The 26,630-nt window shown below is 40.1% G+C and overlaps 1 protein-coding gene across 1 annotated transcript in view; it reads right to left on the bottom strand.

Annotated features, from left to right (window-relative positions):
• Nucleotides 1–2,812: 2,812 nt before the first annotated feature.
• The window catches only part of PTEN (phosphatase and tensin homolog), a 45,789-nt gene continuing 21,971 nt past the window's right edge, over nucleotides 2,813–26,630 (bottom strand). Inside the window, exons 5-9 of the mRNA XM_052677610.1 lie at nucleotides 23,162–23,400; nucleotides 18,597–18,738; nucleotides 16,416–16,582; nucleotides 7,297–7,521; nucleotides 2,813–6,315 (exon numbers count right to left, since the gene is read on the bottom strand). Coding sequence (XP_052533570.1) covers nucleotides 6,130–6,315; nucleotides 7,297–7,521; nucleotides 16,416–16,582; nucleotides 18,597–18,738; nucleotides 23,162–23,400 — 959 coding nt within the window. The 3' untranslated portion in view covers nucleotides 2,813–6,129. The remainder of the gene's footprint in view (nucleotides 6,316–7,296; nucleotides 7,522–16,415; nucleotides 16,583–18,596; nucleotides 18,739–23,161; nucleotides 23,401–26,630) is intronic.

Below are 26,630 nucleotides of genomic sequence, written 5' to 3'. Positions count from 1 at the left end.
TCACCCTGCTTCTAGCTGTCACTGTCCTTAGTGTTTCACATGACCAAAAATACCCTCCACAGTCCGACAGTTTAAAATGCTGGGGATTTACTTCTATCTGCTTGATCAATGCAGCCACTGGGCACTGTCGGGCAATGCAAACTACAGGCTGGCACGAAGAATTCCATAATTCCACCAGCAAATCTTGCAGACATTGGTCAAGAGAAACTCTGCCAAAGTTGGGATTTTTATCAAGTAAGTAGGCTTTTCATCCTACTTAAACAAAAGTTGCCCAGTCCCATCTTATTGCCCTATAATACGATCTCCAAATCTTATCCCCAAGACTTTGCCAGATGGGGGCTCACTGCAGCACTGGTCATTGGATGTTTCTCTGCAAACTCAAGCAATGAGATTCAGAGCTTAAAGTCTCATTTTGTAGAAACTTTGGGAAGTGGCCTTAATCCTGTGGTGCAAAGGAGCCTCCAGGCTGTTATGAGACACTGAAGAGAGGACAAAACTTTCAAGAAAGGAACAGTTCAAAAGGACGTCTTTAAGAAGGTATTAAATGCAATGAAGACATCAGAAATGATGAAGCAAAGCATTTCCACTAGACCTGAAGAAACCAGTCTGATTTGCAGCAGGTACCATTATTCATGTACTGTGTGCTGATGTAGGACATTGTCCTGGAGAGACACTGTAAGCAGCAAATTCCCTGGTTCGTTAAGCAGGGCACAGCATACAAGCTGTGATCTCAAGTTCTCACACTAAACCTTTCATCCCTTTCTACACAGAAGAGCTAAGCTGAGAGCCAGTAGAGCAGACAGCCCTCTGGAGTTCACACAATCCCAGCCTGGCAGAAGCACCTCCCTTCTCTTCTACTCTTCAGTATTACTCAGTATTTTCCAACTCAGCATTTCCCAAATTTCCAGCCCATCACTCTTCCAATGACTAAAATCAATGATGTTCAAGCTAACCTCTCTCCAAACTATCTCCCTTTTGAACTCAATCCTCCAGATGGCTCTCAGATCTTTCTCAACAGCTGTTTTACACTATTTTTGCAAAACCTCATCACATCTCTCTGATCACGCTCCATCACTCCTTTCCTTTCACAAGTTCCATGTCTCCACCCATCTATTTTCAGTATCACCTTTTCCCACCATAGAGCTATCTATGTGACACAAGGCACAAGAAGAGTCCTCAAAAAATAAAGCTGCACAACTCACCATTCCCATTTGGCAGCATGAAGGTGAGCAGGTTCCCAATACACATCAGCAGCTGAGCCAAACCTGCTTGCTGCTCTTATGCTCCTCCAGATCTATTCCTTGAAGAAAGCAGCCTAAAAGCCTTTTCTCCTTGCCATGCCTTCAGAGTAGAGCTAAATAAAGCTGAAATAAAGCTGAGTAAGAGAACAAAAAGGAGTCATCTGCCCTATGCTGCAAGAAAGACACCAGTGCCTAAGATGTTCAGAAGCACAAAGAAAAATGAGCAGAGAACAAGAAATGCACAAAAGAAACAAAACACCACGAAAAGCCTCAAAACACAAGGAAAAGATGCCAAGAGGGGGAAAAAAAAGTGCATTTTTTATTATAGTAGCATACATCACCACTCATTTCATCACCAAAATGCCAAACAACTAAAGAAAAATGAGAAAAAGCATTTAAAGCCAGGTTGCTACCAACGTAACTCCTCCCAGAAGAGGTGATTTGAAACTCAGTCCGCAGTTTTTAAAAAAAGATCCGGTGAATTATTAACAACCACATTACAGCAGTCTTTCAAAAAGAGATCTGCACAAGGCACGCTGCTGCCTGCTGCCCCATAGGGGCAACGAGGGCCAGCAAGCACCAGCAGCACAGCTGGGCAGGTGCTGCCAGGAACAGCATACAGGGATGGGCTAAGCACTGGATCACATGCCCTCCAGCAGCAACAGGATGGGAACAAAGGAGATGTTCTACCCACATCTCAACAGCACTTTCCACCAATCTTCATAAGAGGACCTCCTCACAGACATGCGTGTATTTAAGGAAGCCGCTCAACAGACAGAACGCTGTCCAGATTGCTTTCCATCCCTCCTTTCTACATCGCCCTACTCTCTTTTCATTTTCTGTCTGAAAACTAAGCCTACCCGAGGAAGCAGTGCATACTTACAAACCACAGAGCAGCGGTTGCTGCTCTACCACAATGGTGTGAAGACCTAAACTGTGCCACTCACAAGGAAGGGTCAGGGCACCAAACATCTCAGATTTTGATGCTTAGCCAGATATAACACAGGGCTAACATTAAAACCAGGGGGAAGGAAAGAAGAATAACAAGTTTATTCCTGGAAGCTCAAAGGGCCTCCCTAAAACTGAAGGAAAAGAGAAGGTATTCCTTAATTTAAGGGCAGAAAACAAGTCTAGCTTGAAAATAGCCAAGCAATAATAGGAAAACACAAACTTGTCTTAGTGCATGTAGAACAGGGCTATTCCACTGGGAAAATGCAGCTTGTTGCTGACTTAGAGCTGGAGATGCACCAGTTAACATTAAAAACAAAGTCACAAATGTTCTCTTGAAGAAGGATTTAGTTCCCCTGGAAGGCAGCCCTGCACCTCATCACAACCGTGTCGGAGGAAAGAAACAGGTTGTGGAGGTCAGTGCGCACAGCTCGTTCTTCCAGTCCTCCTTCAAAGGTGCTGAGTAGAAAAGGGTTCCAAGCTACCTCAAAACCCTCATACACACAGAGCTCCTTCCAGAAGCACCCGTAGCTCTAAGAAACATGCTGAAAATCATTTGCTTACCAGCAGAACATTACCTGACCATTCTGTACTCAGAATACTTCAATAAAACACCCACACAGTGACAAGAATGAGACTTTAATCAGTTTTAAGTGGAGTTTTAACACTAAGAGATAAAGGGTTGTTAAACACAATAACAAACGGACATCTGATTTGTATGAGGCATTATCCTGTACATGTCATACTTTGTTTTGTGTATTCTCAGTGCATAGCATTACACACAGAGCCACTGTTGCACAGCACAATAGTATTTGAAGAGGCTGAATCAGAGTAAGGCTGCTTAACAGACTGATTTTTTTTTTCTTTTAGTATCTATATATATATATATGCTATATGAAAACAGACTGAAAATTAGAACTGGCAGAGAAAGGCAGCTCTGCCAAGCGCTGCAGTTGGAGCCCCTTTTAGTGCACAGTTCCACCCCATCCATCTGCATGCATGACGCTTCTTAATGGTATCGTAAAGGTAAACGAGGCACTTCGTGGCAACCACAGGCATCGTTAGCATATTGCACACGTTTGCTACGACTAAACATGGAACTTGCATGCTAGCATCCGATTTTAGTTTTGTTTTCCAAGCCGAAACATCTGATGCTGTATGCGAACTCCAGTTCCCAACGTGTGCCTCAAATCCAGATGCTATTTGTACAGCTGCCCTTAAGAGCTGTGGCAAATATTTTGAGTGGGGCTACCAATGACCAAGGATGCTTAGGGCCTAACAGTAAGCTCTTACAGAAGTGATGCCTTCAAGTAGTTTCAGACATGTAAGCTGCTGCACATCCAGAAGTTTAAGCATACAGTCCAGAAACTCAAGGAGAGATTACCTACAGAATGCGTTTCAAGCTAATTATGAATACTGTCATAAATAAAGTTTTAATAAGGACTCAAAAACCTTTCAGTTGTAGTAATTCTTGTCAACTTCTATGGGGGTGGTAACTGAAATAAACTATAGGAGAGTATGTATAATATATATTTATATATATAATATATATATAATGCCATTTTTTCCATTTCCAATGACTACACCATAAAATGTAAGCAAGGCTTCTCAGAAACATCGAAACATTCAAAATCAAAACCCTCATTCCAACCTTTCACATTCCAAAGGAAAAATAACAGTGCAAAAGCCCATCACATCTCTTCCAATCCAGCCCTCGGCGTTACGCACTGGAAGCACACCGATGCATTTTGTTATCACAAACTTCAAAGCAGGACACAGAACGGTGTCGATATCTCAGTACTTTGAAAGCTCGAACAGGTTTGTTTATTAGCCAACACAATCTTTTTACCAACTGTTAAAATCAGACAGGGTGAAACATGATTAAAAGGGTAAGAGTTAACGTCATGTCCCCAGGTAACCACTTCCTGCTTGTCAACACCACTGGGAACAGCGAGCACTGGAACCAGCCTCCTGCTCCACTGAGACACTACAGCTTGATCAGATCTCTATGTCAGAAAACATTTACCAGCTCTGTTAGAAGTTAGAATCGTGAATACGATGAGCAAAGTTGACCAACGGATCCCAAAAAAGCACGTGATACCTTCCTTCGCCAAAAGTGAGTCCTGCCTCGTCTCCTTCAATTCTTACCATTAATGCTGTCGTACAGGGCCCTCACGGATTCCATACACTGCTGTTATCTAGGCGAGAACACAGCTAATGAACTTCAATGTCAGTCCTATTAAGTTAATTGAGTAAGAGAAGTTTTAATTGAACAAGTGTAAATCTGGGGACAGCAATCCTTGGTGCACTTCAGAGTGAGCATCTTTGTCAGCTTCTTCACGCGTCCATACAACAGTAGTTGTACTGTCAAGTCATCTGCAGTCTGGGCATAGCAATTATATGCTGAAAGTGAATCTCAAGCCCTATGAACAAACAACATTGCCAGATGAGAAATCTAGTTTGTTTTGATTTGTGGTTTTTGTTGGTGTGTTGCTTTTTTTTAAATAGCAAGCAATACAGCTGGGACAAGTTCTGCTTGTGAAAAGTACACATCTTCATATAGACACAGCGTTGACAATTCAACACTGTCTCCTGCAGTGTCTCTTTTTAAAATATTGTAGGTACTGAGTATTCAAGTAAAATTCCCTAACAGTTAATGACATTTTTAGAAAAGTGTGCAAAACTGCAAAACTCATTGTAATACAATGTGTAAGGTCAAAGGGGCGGAATGGCTGACAGAGGTTTGACTGAATAAATGCATCATAAATCTTCAAAATAAACATTAACCTGGAGAATCTCCAATTGAAATTTCCTGTGCACCGCTACAAAATACTTTCATATTAATGAGGAAAAAAAAAGCTTGCAAGGCAGCACATGAAGTATTCTCAGCAGGAATATGATTGAAGACCTAATAAGAAATGTTGAGATGTTGCCTGACGTATGCACTAATAGCAACTGACTTTTAGCACTGGTCTTGATTACACAGGAGATGGAGCAGCCGTTACAATTCAGTAAAACAATTAATGAATCACCGACAATTTTTACAACAATTTGTTTCAAGCCCGTATTTTAAGATGATAGCCTCCACATTTGTATGGTTAAGTCATTGTTGCTGCGTTTCCTTTCTGTGACCCCAATAATTTTTCTCCCTTCATTTTGCAGGTCTTTAGGATGTTGCAAAGGTTCATTCCTGTACCCCTACACAGAACCACTCCCTCTAGCTGCCTTTTCTAGCACCATTACACTTAAAAAAAATAAAATGCACAAACAACAAGCAGTGACAGCGGCGACTCTTCAATTGTCCAGGATGAATTACGGCAGCATGCTAAAGAAAGGTGCAAGTAAATAGCTGGATATGGTACACAGGCCAAGCTCCAGCAGACTATATTCCTTTCTGAGCATTACTTTCCATCCCCCATCCAAAATACATGCATTAGAATGTAGTAAAACCTTCTAGAGACATCTCTTAGCCAACTGCAGACTTTTCTGTTGCCACATAAGTGCAAAGAAAAAAAAAAAAAAAAAAAAAAGGGGCAGGATGTGAACCTGTATATTTGCATTTTTTCAAAACTTTGTTTGGTGACAGAACACAAAAGGAAAAATTCCTACGTATACACATTAAGTCTGTCTCCACTTTTATAAAACTGGAATAAAATGGGAAAGTGCCATATTTATAGTTCCTAATTGAAGTTTTAATGTCCTTTTGACACAAAAAGGTATATACATATCAGAGCTACGTAACCATTTTTATTCAACTGGACAAGTGTCAAACCTGTAGATTTATAGGGCAAAACAAGATTGGTCAGGAAAGAATTGTTCCTATAATTGGTAATCTGACACTGTGTCCTATTGCCATTTAAAAAGGTCCTTTTTTCAGTTTATTCAAGTTTGTCATTCTTCGCATTTTTTTTTTTTTTTATCTCCGATAAAAAAAAAATATTCAGACTTTTGTAATCTGCGTATGCTGATCTTCATCAAAAGGTTCATTCTCTGGATCAGAGTCAGTGGTGTCAGAGTATCTGTAATGATCAGGTTCATTGTCACTAACATCTGGTGTTACAGAAGTTGAACTGCTAGCCTCTGGATTTGATGGCTCTTCTACCGTTTTTGTGAAAAATAGCTTCACCTGGGGAAGGAAGAAACAACAATTTAAAAAGGTAACCTGAACTTCAGCACAACACACGTAACAACTGCTATCTGCAACAGCACAGCTCCTTTCACTATCCTGAGTGACACAACTGCTCCCCTCCCTAGTCTGGAAAGAAAAGAAAGTGCTCTTAGAGTAGCCAAACTCTCAGTACTACTCCTGAGAGAAGAGAGATCCACCAGCAAGCTCTGCTGAAGTTCTGGGCACCTGCACCAGCCGTTTCTGTTCTGGAGCTACAGCAGCTGGACATAACACTGCAGCCATGTCAGCTTTTCAACCATCCTACCTCTACATCTCTAACAACACAGAGATTGTAATAACATTGCAGAAATGAACAAAGTGCTTTTTCAGTACCATAACCAGTAATTGTGCATTAAGGTCTGATCCATGCAACAATCAGGTAACTGTAACTGCTACATTCAGATACATACAGTTGTGGACTCCTGACATTTTATCAGTGTGCTCAAAAACATCCTTTCCATTTTGAGAACAGTGCTGGCAATGGCTCGCTCTCCTCAGAGCCAAAACTCAGGTTATAAGCTGTTCCCATGAAGTGTGTACCTCTGCAAATCAACTCAGAAATTATGCATAAAGCTCAGCACTAACAGTAATGCAGCAGGTACACCAGAAAAAACTGTTGTTAGATTCTCTGGAATTCTTACTAATCGTCTCTACTGGCTTTGATAAATACCTCAAAAAAAAAAAAAAATAAAATAAAAAATGAAGCTTTTCTCTCCCAGTCTCTCACCAGTTTTACACAGAAAAACTCTCACACCATTTACTGGCTTCCTGGAAAAGTCAATACACTTAGGAAGTTAAAATCTTTGGCTAAGTGGCAGGAAACACATACGTGAGTTAGATTTCTGCACAGTTTCAAACAGTTCCTCTGTAAAGCAAGACAAATAAATCAGATAACTTCATGCAGCTTTTCAGCTTTGTTTACATGAAATGTATACTGACCTTGAAGTTTGGAGAAAAATATCTGTTGGCTTTGTCTTTATTTGCTTTGTCTAGATCATTTTTTGTTAATGTAAGGATTAAATATTCCTTGTCATTATCTGAGCGCTCTGTACTGAAAATACCATCAAGTTCCTGATCTGCAACTAGACTTCCATTTTCTACTTTGTCTGAATTTTCATCCAGTCCTATGAAGAATGTATTTACCCAAAAGTGAAACATTTTGTCCTAGGGAGGAAAAACACAAAGAACAAGCTTGCTTTAATATTCTCTAGCAGCTTATAAAATTGACTAATACCAACTGATCAAAGCCAAATCAATAATACAAACAAAACTAGTTCGGACAACAGTACATCATCAGTTATGTTGCATGCAAAGACATTTCCACCAATTCGCCCAGACAATACACAACACTCTGCATCAATCAAAATAAATTTTATCCAATTTCGCTTTCAGAAGTTGCTTCTTATTAAGAAGTAGTTATAAAATCAATTATCTATGAAAAAAGTAGATGACAAGTTAGACAAGTGGTAAGCCTGCAAGGCATAAAGACATTTTCCTACCAAGGGTTAGTCAGATCTAACAACCTGTGCAAAGCATTATAGGTGACTAACATTTATCAACATAGAACATCATCCTCTACAGCCTCCTGTGTAACAGAACATTTTTATTTATATACAGAAATAGTTGTGACTGAGCAAACGCACCCTACAAAAGAGTGCCCATCACAGTGGATTCACTACAGCTTCACAGAGACAGTTCTTAGCAGGTACATGCTTGCCGACCATTACTAAGAGAAGTCGCACTCTGAAAGTGATTGCCATCCTACACAAAAGGGCAGCTTAGAAGACTGTTTACGTATATTGCTCTTAAGCAGAACTTGACAGATGCCCATCACCAGCTATCTGGTCCTTTAGATTATCCACTGTAACACCACAACAGGCATCCAGACACAAAGAGACAAAGTAAAATGTAATTTTGAAAGAATTAGGTGATATCAGCCAGTATATTATGTCCGTCACTAGCCACCAGACCAGGCTGCCCAGAGCCACATCCAGCCTGGCCTTGAATGCCTCCAGGGATGAGGCATCCACAACCTCCTTGGGCAATCTGTTCCAGTGCATCACCACCATCAGAGTGAAAAACTTCCTCCTAATATCCAAACTAAATCTCCCCTGTCTCAGTTTAAAGCCATTCTCCTTTGTCCTATCACTATTCACCCTCGTAAACAGCCATTCCTCCTCATGTTTACACGCTCCCTTCAAGTACTGGAAGGCCACAATAAGATCTCCCCAGAGCCTTCTCTTCTCCAAGCTTAACAAGCCCAGTTTCCCCAACCTTTCTTCAGGAGAGGTGCTCCAGCCCTCCGATTACCTGCTCCAAGAGCTCCACGTTGTTCCTGTGCTGAGGGTCCCAAGCCTGGACGCAGCACTGCAGATGGGACATCACATGAGCTAAGTAGAGGGGTACGATCACCTCCCTCTCCCTGCTGGCCACCCCTCTTCTACTGCAGCCCAGGATGCAGTTGGCCTTCCGGGCTGCGGGTGCACACTGCTGGCTCATGTCCAGCACCTTGTTCACAAGGACCACCAAGTCCTCCTTCTCCACAGGGCTAATGCAAGGTCTGCACCTGGGTAAAGGCAATCCTCACTACCAATACAAGCTGGGGATTAAAGGATTGAGCACAGCCCTACCGAAAAAGACCTGATGGTGCTGATGGATGGCAAGCTGAACATGAGGCAACACTGTGCCCTCACAGTTCAGAAAGTCAATCATATCCTGAGCTGCATCCAAAGAAGCGTGACAAGCAGGACGAGAGAGGTGATCCTGCTCGTCTGCTTTGTGCTGGTGTGGCCTCACCTAGAGCACTGCATGCAGATGTGGAGTCCTCAGTGCAGGAGAGACATGGACCTGCTGGAGTCCATCCAGAGAAGGTCACAAAAATGATCCAAGGGATGGAACACCTCCCCTGTTAGGACACGCTGAGAGAGCTGGGGCTGTGCAGTCTGGAGAAGAGAAGGCTGTGAGATGACTTAAGAAGAGCCACAGTAAAGAAGGGGAAAGACTTTTTAGTAGGGTCTGCATGACAGAACAAGGGGAAATGGTTACAAGCTCAGAGAGAGAAAATTTAGCAAAGTGATAAAGAAAAAAAAATCTTTCACAGTCACATTGGTGAGGCACTGTAACACCTGGCTAACCATGTGGTTGATGTCCTGTCCCTGGAGACTTTCAAGGCCAGGCTAGATAACGCCTTGGGCAACCTGATCTAGCTGTGTAGCCCTGTTCATTGCAGGGGAGTTGCAATAGATGGCGTTCAGATGTTCCTTCCAGCTCTAAGGATTCTATGACTCTATTCTATGACCAGCAGCTATGTTTTGCTCTGGTATAGGCACTCTCTGAAAAAGATACGCAGAGAAAATTCACCTCTACAGTTTCAGCTAAACAGCTCGATAAGATACACTGAATGTCCCTGTACTACTTCACCACCATTTGCTACACCTTCACCAGTCAAGAGTAGACATTTCAAAGATTAGCTACCATTAATAAGTTGGTCTTGACTAGCACACTAAGCACTCATTTATAGGAAACTCTAAGCTGTGTCTACTTCCTTTGTAAAAAGGAAACTGTTATTTCACTCTACTTTCAGCTTTAAGGCAAAAGATCCAAAATGCAAAGGCCCAGTCTTCCCACAAGAGCTAAAGTTCTTGCATTTCTGTTAAAAGTCGGTGGTTCTACTGCACACTGCATAGGCATGGCTCCCTATTGAAGGCAACCTGGCACCAGGAAGTCATCATTGTTTTCTGGGCATTGGTACTGGAGCAGAGAAGATTTGACTGCTTAGCTAATACTCTTGTCTACAAATTAGTATACCGTAAGTATTAATATAAATTTTCATATTAAAAGTATTAATATAAATTAATATAACGTAAGTACAAAAACACTGAGAATTCAAAAGTATATGAAACAAGCAGCATCTGCCTTCCCTATCCAAAGTTCATTAGCCCCACTTTCAGTGTTTTAGGTAAGGCACACAGAAAAAGTTTCCAGCTTATGTGCATTTCCTATAAGGACCTGAGACATCACAACTATTAAGGAAATGCAAGGGGAAAGGCAAAAGTGCAACATTTCAGCCAGAAACACTTCTGGCACTTAAACAATTATCCACTTCAACACATGCCCCACCAGCATCTAATCTACCACACTAACATGCTATAATTACAGTTGCCTTGGGAGGCAGACAGATCCTTGTGACTGCTACCAAACCCCTTCAAGTTATCTCATGATATCGCGTTGGAGCTAATCCATTCCACTCAGCCATCAGTGCAAGGCCCAGCCCTATTCAGACATTTAGCATCCTCTTCTTCACTAATGCTACCTCAAAGTCTTAAATGTCCACCTCAGAATGTGGAAGTACAGGATGAATGTCCTGGAAAAGAAGGCTTTACTTTTCCATATTCCTCATGGAACCTCATATGGCAGCAGGTAAGATCCTCATGAAGAATTCTTCAGGATAACTTGGTCCATGCTCCTCCACCATGAAGATGAAGCGCCCAAAAGAAAAAAAATCCACCAAGGAAATGATCACTCCCGATCAAATCAAAAGACTAACCAGTTCAGGTCAAACCAGAAACAACCAACGGCATCAGCCCTTCAGCTTCAGAATAGGAAGGTTTGGAGTCCAGATGCTGTGATAAACAGTGGGAGAGAGCAAGCCTGAGGGTATTACAACTCTGTAAGCAAGTGGAAATATCACCTGCAGGCGCACTGCTGGTGTAAAGGTCAAGCGAAGGGAGAACCCACTTCTTGTAGGTACGACAGTACCACTGACACCACTCTTCAGAATCACACTGCAGAAGCAGTCACATACTTTGGTGCTGGTCCTCAGAGCCACACCATGGTTCCAAAGAGGTCAGAAAAGGAAAGGACTAAGCTAACAAACACAAATTGCAGCAACTGAATGGAAAGAACTGGAAAATGGCTTATATCAATAGTGCTGAAGCAGCTTTGGAGGAAAACAGTGCCAAAGCAAACAAGGTCACTGAATGCAAACAAACACTGGCAGAGGCAGAAGGCATGGACTTCTGAAGTTTAAAGCTTGATTAGGTGGAGCAAAACCAGGAAGGATTTATTTGGCACATCAGAGCCAGCCTGAACAAGCAATCATGAGATTCGGACAAGACAAATGACAAAATTCTCACCAGACATCTCTTCATTTGCTTCCTTGGGATAAATTTGAAGAGGTCTTCAGAGGCTGAAACTAAACATTATTGCCTGTCTGAGCAGGTCATTTATCTTATCTCCCTGCAGTTTCTTTAAAGCATCAAGTTATTTTCTCTCCCTTCCTGCTACATTAATTAAGTTAGTTTAATAAACTAAGTTGATGGGTACTGAAACATGGCAGACCCACTCAAACTAAGGGAAGACTTGGTCACGTTTCTGGGTATCACCTTTTGGGGCTGATAATTTTGTCACTGCTCTCAATGAGAAACAAGGCCCATTACTCCAAGTGAGGACTGAGTCAGGTTCAAGCAGCAGACTCAAAGATATTCCACAGGAGGCAATGAAAAAAGAGATGCAGTATGGGCCAAAGACAGAGAGAACATAAAAAATTAAAGCATGACCAGAACTTGGGCTTTATTTATCAAATTTGAGTATCAGAGCAAGAAAAATTATGTAATGAACAGGCTTCTGAAAAATATTAGGTAGGGTTTTTCAGTTTTTTTGTTTTGTTTTTTAAATGTACGTTGCTTCACTTCCAATTACATCACAGGAATCCACTTAAAAAAAAAATCAGACATTTCTTGCCATAAGCAAGTCAGAATCACAAAATCCACAGTGCAGCACCTGACATTTGAGACAAAAGCTGAATTATTCAGAGTATATCAGCATCACGAGTAACTGTTCAGTTCTCAGGATGACAGGAAAACACACCTCACTCTACAGCTGATATCTGTCTCTAACTGCAGACTGACATCCAAACCTAATATCATTTAAGCCATCAGCAAGGAGTTCCCATATCCCCCAGAGTTTCAATTTGCAGAAGGACCTATGGGCACTTAATCACTTTGCAGTAATAGCTAAGAGTTATTACAGATGCTATCCAGCAATCAAAAGACGGAGGACACGTTCCAAGCTGTTCCAGGCCAGTGTCATGGCCTTCCCATAACCATGACTGATGCAACTTGTACCATTTTCAGGTTTGCAGTTGAAGTCTTCTGACATTTGAAGAGTTTGTTCTTCAACGTTTGATAAAAAGCCAAGACCCAAAGTGTTCTTTAACCATGCAGCAGAACTTTTCATCTCTACAAACTCAAAGAAACACAGTGGCACAGACAACAGCTCAAAACAAAACGCTGTCAGCACCACCTACACTAGATTCTGGGTATCAACCAGCAGTGACTTACACAATGACCACTGTTTCATCAGTATGAGGAGTGCTCCTAAAAGGTCTCCTTTACCTCCAGGCTCTGCAGGCAGGAAGACTGCCAAATCCCTTGCGTTATTTTTAAACAGGTTCTCATTTAATCAAGTGACATATGGATACCTTGAAACCCTTTAATATTATCATGTCAACATCAATAAGTGAAGAAAACTGTTTCTAATAGGAACACAGAAGCAAATCTAGAGAGACTACAGACTACAACTGGAGATGGTAAAAGAGCAAGCTATAGGTCAGAAGAGGGAAACAAAACAAATTGCTCAAAGAACTCCAAAATGTTGACTTCCACTGGTCACAAATTCTTATATATGAACTGTATTAAAACATTGTACCATTTCGCTCTCATATGAGCAAGCATACAGAAGGAAAGGAAGTAACTACATGCCAGAAAAAATGGCTAAGAATACAGAAAGCATCTTAATTAGACAAGAAAGAATCCAAAGTTTTGGAATCCCTAGCTGGTGCTAGGTGGCACACATAGCAAAAAAAAAAAAAAAAAAAAAAAAAAAAAAAGTGAAACATGGCAACTCTTCCAAAGCAGTCTTACCAGCACCTTCTCAGAAACACTGAATGACCTTTTGGCAGAGGTTTGTTGAATTTGCTTAAATTAAGTTTTGCCATTAAAATAAAAGAGCACAACAGATTTAAATTTTACATCAAGAACCTAGCATGCACGCTCAAAATCACTTGGTCACTAAAGCTTGTTTCATATCATACTAATAATTTTATCAAAGAGCTTTATCAAAGTCGAGGACTTTCCACAGTAGAGCACCTTGCAGATAATACTGCTGTTAGGACTATGAACTCTGAAAGCAGGTGCACGTAGGCTTATCCAGAATGCTCAATCTGAGACCAGTAGTATTGAACACTAAGACAAACGCAGGAGTGCAGAGAATATTCTTTCATTTCCAGAGATGAGATATAGTCTTTCTCCAACCCAAGCCTCAGGATGGACCAACACCTACTTTTCAAATTATGTCATTAGTTTGTTGATTAGGATTGTTAGGGAAAGTTAAAATGCTCAGAGGTGATGTGACGTCTTCAAACATGCACAAAAAACTTGTTTGGCAGCTACGTATAAATCCGTTAACAGAAAACCTTGGGAGAAGAGGAATCAGTGCTGGGCAACAGATCTGTCATTCCAGCTTCCAGAAACACACACCTAAGTAAGTAAGAATCTCTGAAGGATGACACTGTCACACCTTATAGCTCAGGTGATCACTGCAGAGACGTGGCAAGCTCTGCAATTTGCAAAGTTCCTGCACTGGAAGACCTTCACTTCTTGGGTTTTGAGTAAAAACTATAGAGTCAAATTATCTGGAAAAAAAAAAAAAACACACTCCACTAAGTGCAAAACAAAGGGGACTTCATGGATGTGCAACACTTGTGCACAGAAGCATGTTCAGAGTTCTTCCAGGACAGGTTTTCTGCCACCAATATCCATTCACCTTTGCCTACTCTCATCTCAGACACTTTATGTAACTTTACAGAGACCACGTGGAAGGACCATCCTTGGTGCCAAGGCAAACATCGGAGATGGAATATTTCACTAATTCTTAAGAATCGCTCAGCATTGGTTTCATAAATCAGACTAGGATGTTCACACCTCACATATGCCTCCAATTTGTGTTTGCATTTATGTTAGAACTAATAGAGGTGGTATTACCAGAGCTATGTAACAGCATACAATTTTCTTTTGGCTTCGATTTCTATGTTGAGGGTATTTGAGCATTAGATTCAATAGATTTTTGAAGCAGATTATCAAGGTTGTTTCTTTACAAAAGAACTCTGTCTGGAAAGAGGTTTCATCCTCTCAGGGAAGTTTGCAGAAACTGTTTGTAGAAAGAACAGCTTTCACTAATTCCTCGCTTCTCAACCCTAGTGTTAAAAAAAATAAAAAGAAGTATGAAGTTGCTCTTCTCTATCTTGATCTTGTGATCCACAGAACTAGAATAGTTAGGGGATGTTATGTGGAAAAAAACGAAGAACTAGTTACTCAAACTACAAGACTCCTATGAACTGAACTGCAGCTGACATGACACTGAAATGAAACTACAGCACAGCAACACGCTTGCTACATTTCTGCAGACAATCCAAAACAAACATTTCTAGCCTGAATTTATACTACAGAAATCATATGTGACAACAATGACATCTAGTTCATGCTACCACTGGATCTCAGTGCCCTCTCTAGAGGTAAAATGAATAGGAAAGCTCAATCTGGGCACAAGAGACCCAAGATCTTTCATCAGAGCCATGTACAGATGTTATGAGAACTTGCTTGGCGAGGAGAAGAACAGCACAATGCCTCCTGGGAAGCACGTTCACAATCTATCTGTTACCCAAAACAGTAAAGAAACCCAATTCCCAAGTTAGACAGGACAAGGCCTGGTTAAAACAAAACCCTGTCCCAGATGTTTAGGGTTTTTTTTCCCCATCTTCTCTCTGCATCCCTCACGCATACACACAGAACTTACCTGGCCGCTCCTATAACGCCCTTAAAATTGGCTCTTGTGTACTAAAGTTTTAAATATTGATAATTTTAATGCCTAAAAACCAGTCATTTCTGTTTGCCAAATGTTTTACAGTTCTCAATCAGGGCAACTAGGCAATACAAACTACATTTAATTAGACAAGCAGAAGAAAGCATTCTCATTAAGCATCAGCTTAAACTTTTGCAGGCACTAGCACATGCCAGACAACTGAACAGGACATTTCCAGCTACTGAAAATTTACCACTAAACTAGCTAACAGTAACTTGAACGAGGTCCATAAACAAAAAAGTATGCATGTGTATCGTATGCACAGCTAATAACTAGCATCTTACAACTTACATTCATCTCCCAGTTCACTCTAGTATTCTCATTATTATGGTTTGTCTGATTGCAGTATTTGCTCAAAGAATGTTCTTAAGCTTTATTCCATTAAACAGTTATTCATTAAGACTGGAATTTTAAACAGTAAGTACAAAGGTAACCTTTAAAACAACACAGTTTTCATCCTCATGCTTCACTTTAGTAGATACAAACTATCTCTATAAGCACAAACACAAATTAAACATTCATCTTTAATAACTCATTGATTGGTGTCAAATTAAGTTCCAGATTCATTTTTTCCCCTACAAGCAAGATACTGATAAAATCCTCAGTTTGGAATGAATTCTCTATATGCCTAAAGACAAGGTAATGCAGATGACACTGCAATACAAACTGAAGTAATGGCTGAATAGATTGCAGAGATTTTCACACAGTGCACAGGAACTAAATTACCTTAGAATTTCAACCAGATTTGACAGATAGATAGAAATCAGCCAATAGCACACACACAGGATCATTCATGCCTGCTAAAATCTCAAGAAAATTTAGTGAAGAAAACAGCTGGAGTTAACTTGCTCAGTATGCAGGTCTATTTTTAGACTGTGAATGCTTCTTCCTCAATTAGATCCTTCACTACTACCCAAACTACTCCAATACGTATTCAACATACTTTATACCCAACCTTTGTACTTAATCTCATTGATTCAAAACATCCAGCCTTCATTTTGTGAAAGACTCTCTACTTGGGAAAACTAGACATGAAAGCATTAGATACTGTGATGGCACATCACTGAAAAATAACCAGTGCCCCAGTCCTGCATCAAGGCTGAGTTGATAACGTTTTCCAAAAAGGCAAGAAAACCAACCTTTTTCAACATCTTGTTCTGTTTGTGGAAGAACTCCACTTTGATATCACCGCATACCGGCAAAGGTTGAGGGAATTCAAAGTACATATACTTGTCTTCACGTCTTGAGGGTCCTGAAGGGGAGGTGAATATCTTTACCTTTAACTGGTACACCACAAACTGAGGATCTGCATGGTAAAAACAGAGTGTCACTTCGCAAGAAATGTCCTTCAAGTGTCAAAAAAATGCAATCAGAATCACAACCATAGCCTATAGCATTTTGAAAGTTCAGTATGTATCATGAATCAAGCACTGCAAGGCAAAGAAAAAAGCTTCATGGGACATAATTTGAAATAACCTCACAGATTTCTATATTTTGTAGCAATTTGTTCACGCAACTAAAGGATTCCTAGAAAGCTGCATGCTCTTTATAATGGAGTACAAAACAACTATATATAGTAAATTCTTGATTTTTCCTCACACATTTCCTCTCATCTCTGTGTTAGATGAAAGTTCTCTTCTGTCTTTTCTCCATGCTGCATAGCAGGCACTAATGTCAGAACAAACTGATTTCTCTCTTACACAATCAGAGCTGTTAGACAAATAAGAACAAGGATAAAATTTAACAGTAATACATAAATCAATCTGCACTGACAGCAGGCTATACAGACAAAGCCCGTAAAGTCTGTCCTGTAAACTACCACGAGTGCCAGCCACAGTGTAGTTTTCTAAACTAAAGTAACAGCTGAAGTTGTGAGGTTTTGCTGCAGCCTGAGCAGATGTAACTTTGAAACTGCCAAGGGAAGCAAGCACGAAAGCCAGAAACATTAAATGAAATTTATTCCAATAAATCTTGCATTTATTCTTTTAGTATTTTCTGCATTTAATTGTTTCTCCTGGTTTCTCTGTTAATTTCAGGTGTAGACTGCTCTCTAGACAACACATGGTAAACCGTATCTGCCACTGAGGAGCTGTGGGAATCTCAACTGAGATCACCCACACTATCTTGCTGAGCAGCCTGTCTTTAACATCATACTTAACTCTCTCAAATCCTGAGCAATATGAAACCTGGTATCCTTTCTTTTCTGCCTGACAGACACAACTCTGCTCTGTGACTTTACAACGGAAGGAAGATGACAAAGATAAAGATCAAAAAAATACCATTTGTCGCTAAAATTAATACCAGAGTTACACGGATGAAGAGCAACACATCGTTTTCATTTCTGAAAAAACAAATCAATGAAAAACTGCACAGAAACATAAATGGCAGCACTCCTCAAAGATGCTGAAATTGGTAGGTTTTCCTCTGTTTTCCCATGTGCTTAGCAATGACTTGTTTATCCCAACAACCTCCTAGAAAAGTAACACGCTGAAGTCTGGTAAGGGCAAAACAGTTAATAATGCAATAATCCATACTTCATGTAGCTTGATTTCACAAGTTTATCCACAACACTGAACTGCAGAACATACAACCTCCACACCTCTAACTCAGAGAAAGGTTTTCTGGCAGAGGCTTCCCCCTGCATCTTCATCCTGAAAATACAGCTGGCCTGACAAGCTGCTATGATGTTTCTTTTGTGCACTGTGTTCAGGTACCATCTTACAACACCACCAATACTGCAACTTTACTCAAAACCACAGTAGGCACTGGAACTAATTACACATTGCAGTAATCATCACAGCAAAGCCATTAGAAAAATAATTTCCACTGCAACAAAAAGAAAGAACATGCAGAACCAGGCAGTTCCTGCTCTGTAACACAGCCCACAGAAAGGCAGAAGAGAATATGCAGTCACACTAGGAATTTCCAAGAATCTGCTGTTCCTTATTGACACACTGCACACCAGCATATCACACTACTTGGTCACTGGGACACATAATACTTTATATGCCTTTGTCTAAAGAAGAGAATTATTCCATAGATAAAAAAACTCACTGCATACATACTTTCTCAAACCACCAGGGGAAAAATAACCTTGCCACATTTGAAACAAACATTATTTTGCAATTCCCATTTCCCAAAAGTTGCTATATTTTTAAAAACAGCTTTTTAAGAAGGTGAAGAGCAAATATCCAAATATGTTTCCATTTAGTACAATCTAAGATTATAGTAAAACAACAATACAATCCAGTCACCTGAGAATTCACACAACCAGCTCCAAGCCAGAGCTAATGAAGAACAAGGGAGTGCTGAGTACTTACTGCAAGTTCCGCCACTGAACATGGGAATTGTTTCAAACATCATCTTGTGAAACAGCAGTGCCACTGGTCTGTAATCAAGGTGATTCTTTAACAGGTAGCTATAGTAGTACACGTAGCGTCTCTGACTGGGAATTGTGACTCCCTAAACAAAAGGAAACAGTCGTCAAAAGCACCCAGAGCATTTCCCAGCAGTCACTAATGGGACTCCTCCACAGTATCTGAGAATCTAACTAAAGGTGAATAAATCAAGAACAAAAAGGCATCTAAAGTACCCCAGCGCTCTGTGCAGCACCCCTTCCACCTGTCCTGCAGCTCTAAAGATGTCACACGTGTCAACTGCCATGCAGGGAGTATGTGGGACCCTGGTTCTCCAGGCACTTCTGTGGGTATTTCCTACATCCAGCTCAAACAGTGAAGCAAAGAATGCAGGCTTCTCTGTACAGCAAAGAGAAAGACCTCAGAGACAGGGGTGTCAGACTTCCAGCAGCACTTTGAGCAGGAGGCCCCTGTAATTTTTAAGCACTGACACTGGAATTTCTACAGAAATGCAAGTCAAATGAGTCTACTGTTGTTTGTTGATATCACTGTACTGACACTACCTGCTATTACAAAACGTGTTCCTGAAATGTCTTCACAAAAATCCAGAGTGGAAAGTTTCATTAATATGAGCCTGATGGCCCAACTGTTGAATGAAGGACTTCAACTGAATTACAGCTCTGAAGTAAACGCTTGCTTTGAGAACATATAACCAAAGAATATGTTTATTATCAATTTTGTAATTATTTTAAGCTTCAACAATTAGTTTTAGAGCTCTTATAGCTGATATTTTCAAGAGAAAGTGATAAAATAAATTTAATTCCTTACAAAATAGGTTGTATGTTTTATATCAACCCACACTACGTATTTGCGGCAGCGTGAGTATACTTTCATACTAAAGCTAAATGTGAAATTGCAATAATCTGAGGATAACAGAAGTTTCTCACACATTAATCTTTTGTCACAAAGCCTCGACAATATCCTTGTGTTACCTCCACAAGCATTTAGTTATAATACCTGCATTCCCTTGTAACAGACAGACGTGAAGGATGCCTGGAATATTCAAGCATCTTTCCGCCTTTATTTAGAAAATGTTGAGTAGTGTCTCCTTACCATCCCAGCTAGTTAAAAATTAGAATTAAGCAAAACACTTCTCCCAGTATCACTTGTACAATGATATTCTTAAGTAGCCTTATATGTGGACAATATTTGTGGTTTAGATGTCATCTTGGTAGTAGTTAATAGATTCATGTCTTAAGGGAGCTTCAAAGTTTTCTTTATTGGAATCTGAGCCTCATGCCCGAGTCTCAAAGCAAGAGCGCAGGGAAGCAGTTTAAGTACTTTCTCTTGAGAAGCTTATATTTCACATCTACACTCACTGACATCTTCTGAATGGGTATGCAATAAGTTCCTCTAGTCCCTGTGCCAGAGTTTCACAATACACTGCTGTGTGGACATCACAAAAATTGCCAGCTGCTGCTTCTGGTGCACCTCTTATTATAGCAAGGGCAATAGTATGAAGAACAAGCACTTCTGGAAGTAGTTCTCCCTGCTAAATCTGGAGCCTCATTGTGACCAAATGGCATTGGGTTTAGCAGAGGTTGTCACCTGGGTCTGCTCAACAAACAGCCACTGTAACAGACCAGCTCTGACACATCTGACGCTGGTTATCTACCCCACTGAAAGAGTCATTCTGAGACTTCCTTGCAGAAAATAACTGGTTTCTGTTTCCTGTTCAGTTAGATGTAACCGCCGCTACAGTCACTACTGGGAGCCATTCCTAAAATGCAACAACGTGGAGGTCAAAGAACACTCTTAAATGGATCATCTCCAGCTTCAGCACTTGACTAAGTTCTTCCTACCTGATAACTACTCATGGAGTAGCCAGTCCCTTCTCTGCGGACTACACTTCACCACAGAGGCCTCCACAGAAGAGGGAAGAAACAAAAACCTCATCCATCTGCAGGAAGGCAAACTGTCAGCCTTCATCATTACAGCAGAATTTTGGTGTACGCCTTAAGGAATAAGCCAACCAGTTCGAAGTGCGGATGCAGTAGCAGCTGTTTTAGAAGACCTATTCGGGGACTTACTTCTTCCCCAGTTCTGGAAACAGGAAGGACAACCGCAATTCTTAATCAAGTTTCAGAAAAATCGTGTCTTCATACCGTTCAAAGGAGAAATGAAAATTAGTGCCATTCTGCTACAGTGGTGGGAACTGATAGATAACAATCTTTTAGACAATGTTTTTAATCTTTCCCATTCCCTCTTTCTGAAAAAGAAACCCTTCCCTGAGGAGCTGCAGAAGTTGAAAGAGGCAGCTTAGAGGAAAAAAAATCATTTTCCATTTGGAGACAGCTTTTTAGGCTCAGTTCTGCAACATCCACTACCCTTTCCAGGATGACGCTGCATTAGCAGACTACCTACTATCTAGGAATTGTCCATTTGTTCCACATCCCCTGTTAGATGTCACAAAGGCTTCTGGCAGAGCTGTTTCTCCCACCACACACCAGGGAAAAGCTTGCTACAGAAGTACTCATGCTTGTTCTCTTGACTAATTAGTCATACTTCCTCTTGTAATTAGTAGCACTTCCTGCCAGCATAGGTTACAAACCTTCTCAAGAATCAATCTGCCATGCACATCAACGGCAACAGTGATTGGAGCTGTGATCTTCTCAGTTGCTATACGAAAGCTGTGCACTTTTGCTTGCTTTTAAATAAAGAATACCCAATACCTGATTAAAGCCAATTTTCTTTCATCATGTTTTGGCCCAGCAAAAATAAGAAAATTCTCTTGCACCTGGGCACAAGCAGCTCTTTTGATGGCCCAACTACTTTGAGTTCAGGAAGTCAGCTTATAGAGGTGTGGCAAAGCATCAAATCAGAGAGCAGCACTTTGCGTGCAATACCAAAACATGGCCCAAAAGGGAAGAAAAAGCTCCCAGAATCTACACTGGAATACCTGTTTATAAGCACAACTTTTACAGTCATGTGAATCACATACTGCTCATTTGCCAAACGAAGTTAACCAGGCTCAAGAGCTGGGAAAAAAAAACAGCTCTTCCAGAAGAGACATCAAAACCAAAACAAAGTTGCTTGTTACTGATAATGTTTACAGCAAAGCTAAACAAGGCTCTCACAATTCCTCTTTAATAAACCCCCTGCTACCTCAAACATGCTAATGAACATAACTCCTTATCCTCAAGACACCAATGTACAGAAATATTACACTCTTTACAGAAAGGTAAACTGAGGTACAGCATGCTTCACCATGTATTTGCTGCATTTTGAGCTGAGTGATTTCCACGTCATTTTATCTTTTACCTTTAGGAGCAGCCTACACTGTTCATTCATCACACAGCTCACTCCTGTTCACTATCGCTCACTCCTATCAAAACCTACAGGTTTTGATGGGAAATCTTAACACTATCTCCTTTCAAGTATGACATCACAACCATATTCTAAGCTGGAATACCAGCTCCATCTCATAAAAACAGCCAACTAACTATTCACTTGCTCCTTCTAATGAATCAGCATCCAAATCCTGAAATTCCTTATACAATACTTTCACTCTCAAGTGCCTTCAAACATGAAACTCAACTTGTTAAAAGGCCCACACGCTGTGAAATGAATACCTAATGCAAACATTGCAGGAACACAGAGAGAGCTCTGTTCTTGAATAGGCTAAAACTGGCTCAGAGATGATTCCCCAAGGGCTGCTCTTACCAACACGTACAAGGAAACAAGGAAGATGAGCAGAGAGACTTGCTGAAACTACCCTGCAAGGCACATCTTACCATAGTCGGGGAAGATTTCACAAAAAAAAAAAAAGTGTAAGTTTTCATTAATGATACATAACCATGCCAAAAAGGTCCAATCCACAAGTACCGCTAAGTCAGCCTGCGCAGCACTGACAAGGAAATAACAAAGCTCTTGCAGCCACAAACATCATTTCTCTGAGATTCTCTCACACCCCACAAACACAAGAAATTAAACATCATGAAGAAGACTGAGGTGGCCAATGCCTAGCCTCCCTTCTAATTAAAATGGGTGTTCAGCCATGGATATGCTCTTCCAGTAGGGACATTCAGCTGTAAAAAGCACTTTAATGACTATGCATCTCAAAACATCACAGAAGTTGAGAGAACCTGAGGATCTTAACAGCTCATCTATTCAGACAAAACAAGCTAGAATAATCCTCTTATTTGGGCTGAAAATGCTGAATGAGAAAGTTCACTCATCAACCACCTATTTGATGCAACACAGAGCAGAATGCTATTTAAAAGGGTGTTTAAAATAAACTGTCCAGTCACCTTCAACAGGAGATGGAAAAAACAGACCATTTTAGTGTTGTGATTAATTGTTTCTGCTACTTAAGAAATCTTCTTCATTGAAAAGGACAGCATTGACCTAGTAATATTACAGCTAAACCAAACGAGATATCACAATTGACAGAGAACATTTCTCAAAGGATTTGACTCTTCAGGAAAAGCCTAAAGATGCACACAGCAAAAAAGAACAAAATAACTCACCTTCTTGTCTCTGGTCCTTACTTCCCCATAGAAATCTAGGGCTTCTTGAGCCTTTAAAAACTTGCCTCGATGCAACAAATATGCACATATCATTACACCAGTTCGTCCCTTTCCAGCTTTACAGTGGATTGCTGCAACATGATTGTCATCTTCACTTAGCCATTGGTCAAGATCTTCACAAAAAGGTTTGATAAGCTCTAACTGTGGTGGGTTATGGTCTTCAAAAGGGTACTGTGCAACTGCAATGAGAAGGAGTAACTTATCAAAATCTAAAAAGGAAATCACCAAAAGCTCAAGTAGACAGGTCAAATTCATGACAAGCATGAAAAAATTAACATTCTGAATGAAAAACAGTCTTGCATACGGATTTGTGTACACACATAGCTTTGATTCTGCTGCTATTCAGTAACATATTGCACACTAAATGCATCACATACATTTCTCTAGGAATACGTAACATCTTGCTGCATGAAGAGACTATTCTGTAGTGCTTCTGAGGTCAGTGCTACAAGACTCTGCACCTCACATTTTACTGGAATTTAAGAGTACACCGGCACAAAAAATAACATCGTGAAAACCCATTAGACAACAATTAGACTACCTGCTGAGAGAAAACAACAGCCAAGCCCCACTCACTGATCAGATGAGGAATTCTGCAACAAAGATTCAGAGCGTGGTTTGGTCTACATTGGGGACGAACACTCAGAATTTGCTCAAAGGGATTTAGAAAAAAAAAAAAAAAAAAAAAAAAAAGAATGATAAATTCCATATTAAAAATGGTAATCAAGAAGATATCTCACACAAGGAACCTGCAATGTGTTTTAAAGTCAACCCATCAAATGCAGTTGTCAAATGTTTTTTTTGTTTGTTTTGGTTTTTTTTTGTTTTTTTTTTGTTTTTTTGATATCCAGAGACACTCACACAGTTTTTCCAGCTAGGCATGGAAAGAATTTCAAGAAAGCATTCAGGGGAAAAAAAATAAAAATAAAAAAGAAATCTCAGAAGAGAACAAACATAAGCAACTGGGAAAAGGACCCAAAACCAAACCTCTGTATGACCTGCCAAATCAGATGATAGACAATGCCAGGCTGGCTGGCAGAATTACATGGAATTGTACTAGTTTGGCCAGGAGGATTACACTTCACAAAGCATACTCCAATTCTTAATCAACAGACTTGGGTTCTTAAAAATACAAGCCTGGTTCATTTGAAAATTCTCAGCCAGAAACACCATTTCCTTTTCTGGTGAGAAAAAAAAAAAAAAAAAAAGAATGCATTCCATTTTTTGGCATGCGTTTGTAATTGTTCTGTAAAGGCTACTCTTTTGCCACAGACCATGGCATAAGTTTGAAGCCTTTCAGAGAGACAGTTTTGTCTTGCGCAGTACAGACTGTCCACTTAATCTCTCCTAGGAGAACACAAGCCTGATAAAGTGAATAATTTGTTAAAAAAGCTTAATGAACACGAGCATCTACTAATAAGTTCTTGCACACAGAAGATCTAAATAATCTGCAAATGATCTCTGCATGCAGAGTTACTCGGATGTTACTTTCTGCTGCAGATATAAGTGAATGATATTAAGAAATCCCTAAAAGAGGAAATCATTCAGGAGATACTACAGATCTTTGACTCTATCTTAACTACATCTAAAAATGTTCCTCTGAAGAGACAACATAATGCTAGAATTGCTGCACGAAAAATCAAAAATAGTAACAGTTTGTTGAGAGACCTAAAATAACAGACAAACCTTGCAGAGTTTTCTACAAAGGCTGAATGAAAAAGTGCTGAAATGGATGTACTGAAATGATTTAGAAAGCAACCTTAGAAAACATCAAGTTGCCTTGATCTGTTTTGAGGAGGGTGCAGGTGCTCCATGGATGAAGGCTGCTAGTACTGGAAAGAGGAAAGTGTGGAGAACAGCTAACTCCTCTCTCCAAGCTCCCAGACATTGCACATAAGGAGGGAAAACAAAACCAAAAAACATGGCAAAGCCAAAGGCCACTTCCAGTGCTGGAGTACTTCAGAAACTACACGAACTCTAGACAGAAAGTTAGTGTCTGTGGACAAAGAGCTTTCAACATTTGTTTCTACATCTGATGCAAGAACATTCCAGCTGAAAATTACTATGGCATTCAATATAGAAATGAGAATTTCCTTTTGAAATTACTTCACTCCCAAAGATTTTAAAATGCAACCATACTTCTGCTGCTGCTAAAAGTAAGCCCCGAGTCAAAAATTTGATCACCTACGTTAAATAATTTGGCAAGGAAAGTAATAAAAAATATGAAGCTCCCTAAAATACTGTTGTCTTATACAGAGGAACTGTAAGAAGCGGTGTCACAAACGTTTCTGGTCACAATTGACTGCAAAGGGATCTAAGCACCTCCACAGTAAAAGCATAAATTAATGCAAGCACATGTACCAGACATGATATTAGAAGCATGTCCTTTTCATTTACATTCTTTCTCCTCTTACCCAAAGAAGTGCTCAAGCAGATCATAAGATAAAGTTTTTTTCCCCTTTGTGTTTGCTTAGCAAGGTTTCAGAACATTGCTATTCAACATAATTAGAGCAAAGCAAGAGCAATGATTACTTCAAAAATGAAGATTTCAATCCTTCTGTATATTCAGACATTAAAGCAGCCAACTGGCCATGTAGTAAACAACCTGCTCACAACTAGAAGGATGTATAAATTCAATAATATAGGACCTAGTATCAGCCAGTTGGAGTAAAACTCACTCACCCCCAGTTTCATATGCAGAAATACCATTTTCCCTACCCAGCCATTCTGAAGCACAACGTAAAGAGGAATTACAAGTCTCACCACAGCACACAGCGATATTTCTCCACAGAAGGAACAAAGGTAAATCTGCATTTATTATTACCTGGGGCATTAATACTGACAAGACAAGAACATTGGTTTCCATTTATTACAAAGGGCCTGATCAAAAGGAGTTCCCCACAGGTTCTGCAAAGTGTCCAAGAGCCATCTTACCTCAAACAGGCATCTTGGAAATTTAATTTTGTTTTTATTAAAGAAACAGAAGGTACGTTTGAGATCTTCAAAAAGCTGTTGCATATGAACACTGAAAAATAGGTTGGTAGTGTTCTCCATTTTTACTGTACGTGATGCTTCAGCATTAAATAATAGTTCTCCTTAAGCTTCACAGCTAAATTTTACAGTAAGTCTGCTGGCAGAATTGAATAGAAATCTCTATACAACTCATTCTGCAACAGTTTTTCAAACAGTAGATTTCTAATTGCCCCATTAGGTCTTGTTTTAGTTAGGAACACTGGTTTTTGAAAACATAAGGAATACACCAAGTTTCTCCGACAATTCAAATGCTATTTGACATGATTCTTTGCTCCCAAATCTCCTACACTACATTCTATAGTACTATTTTTAGTACTGGTCTAAATGTATAGCAATTGTTTTATATTACTACGCATTACTATCAACTCTACTTTAC

The sequence above is a fragment of the Tympanuchus pallidicinctus genome, unplaced genomic scaffold (genome assembly GCF_026119805.1).
Source record: "Tympanuchus pallidicinctus isolate F22 unplaced genomic scaffold, pur_lepc_1.0 scaffold16, whole genome shotgun sequence".
In the NCBI taxonomy this organism is placed as follows: Eukaryota; Metazoa; Chordata; class Aves; order Galliformes; family Phasianidae; genus Tympanuchus; species Tympanuchus pallidicinctus.
This window is presented reverse-complemented; position numbering and strand designations above follow the sequence as displayed.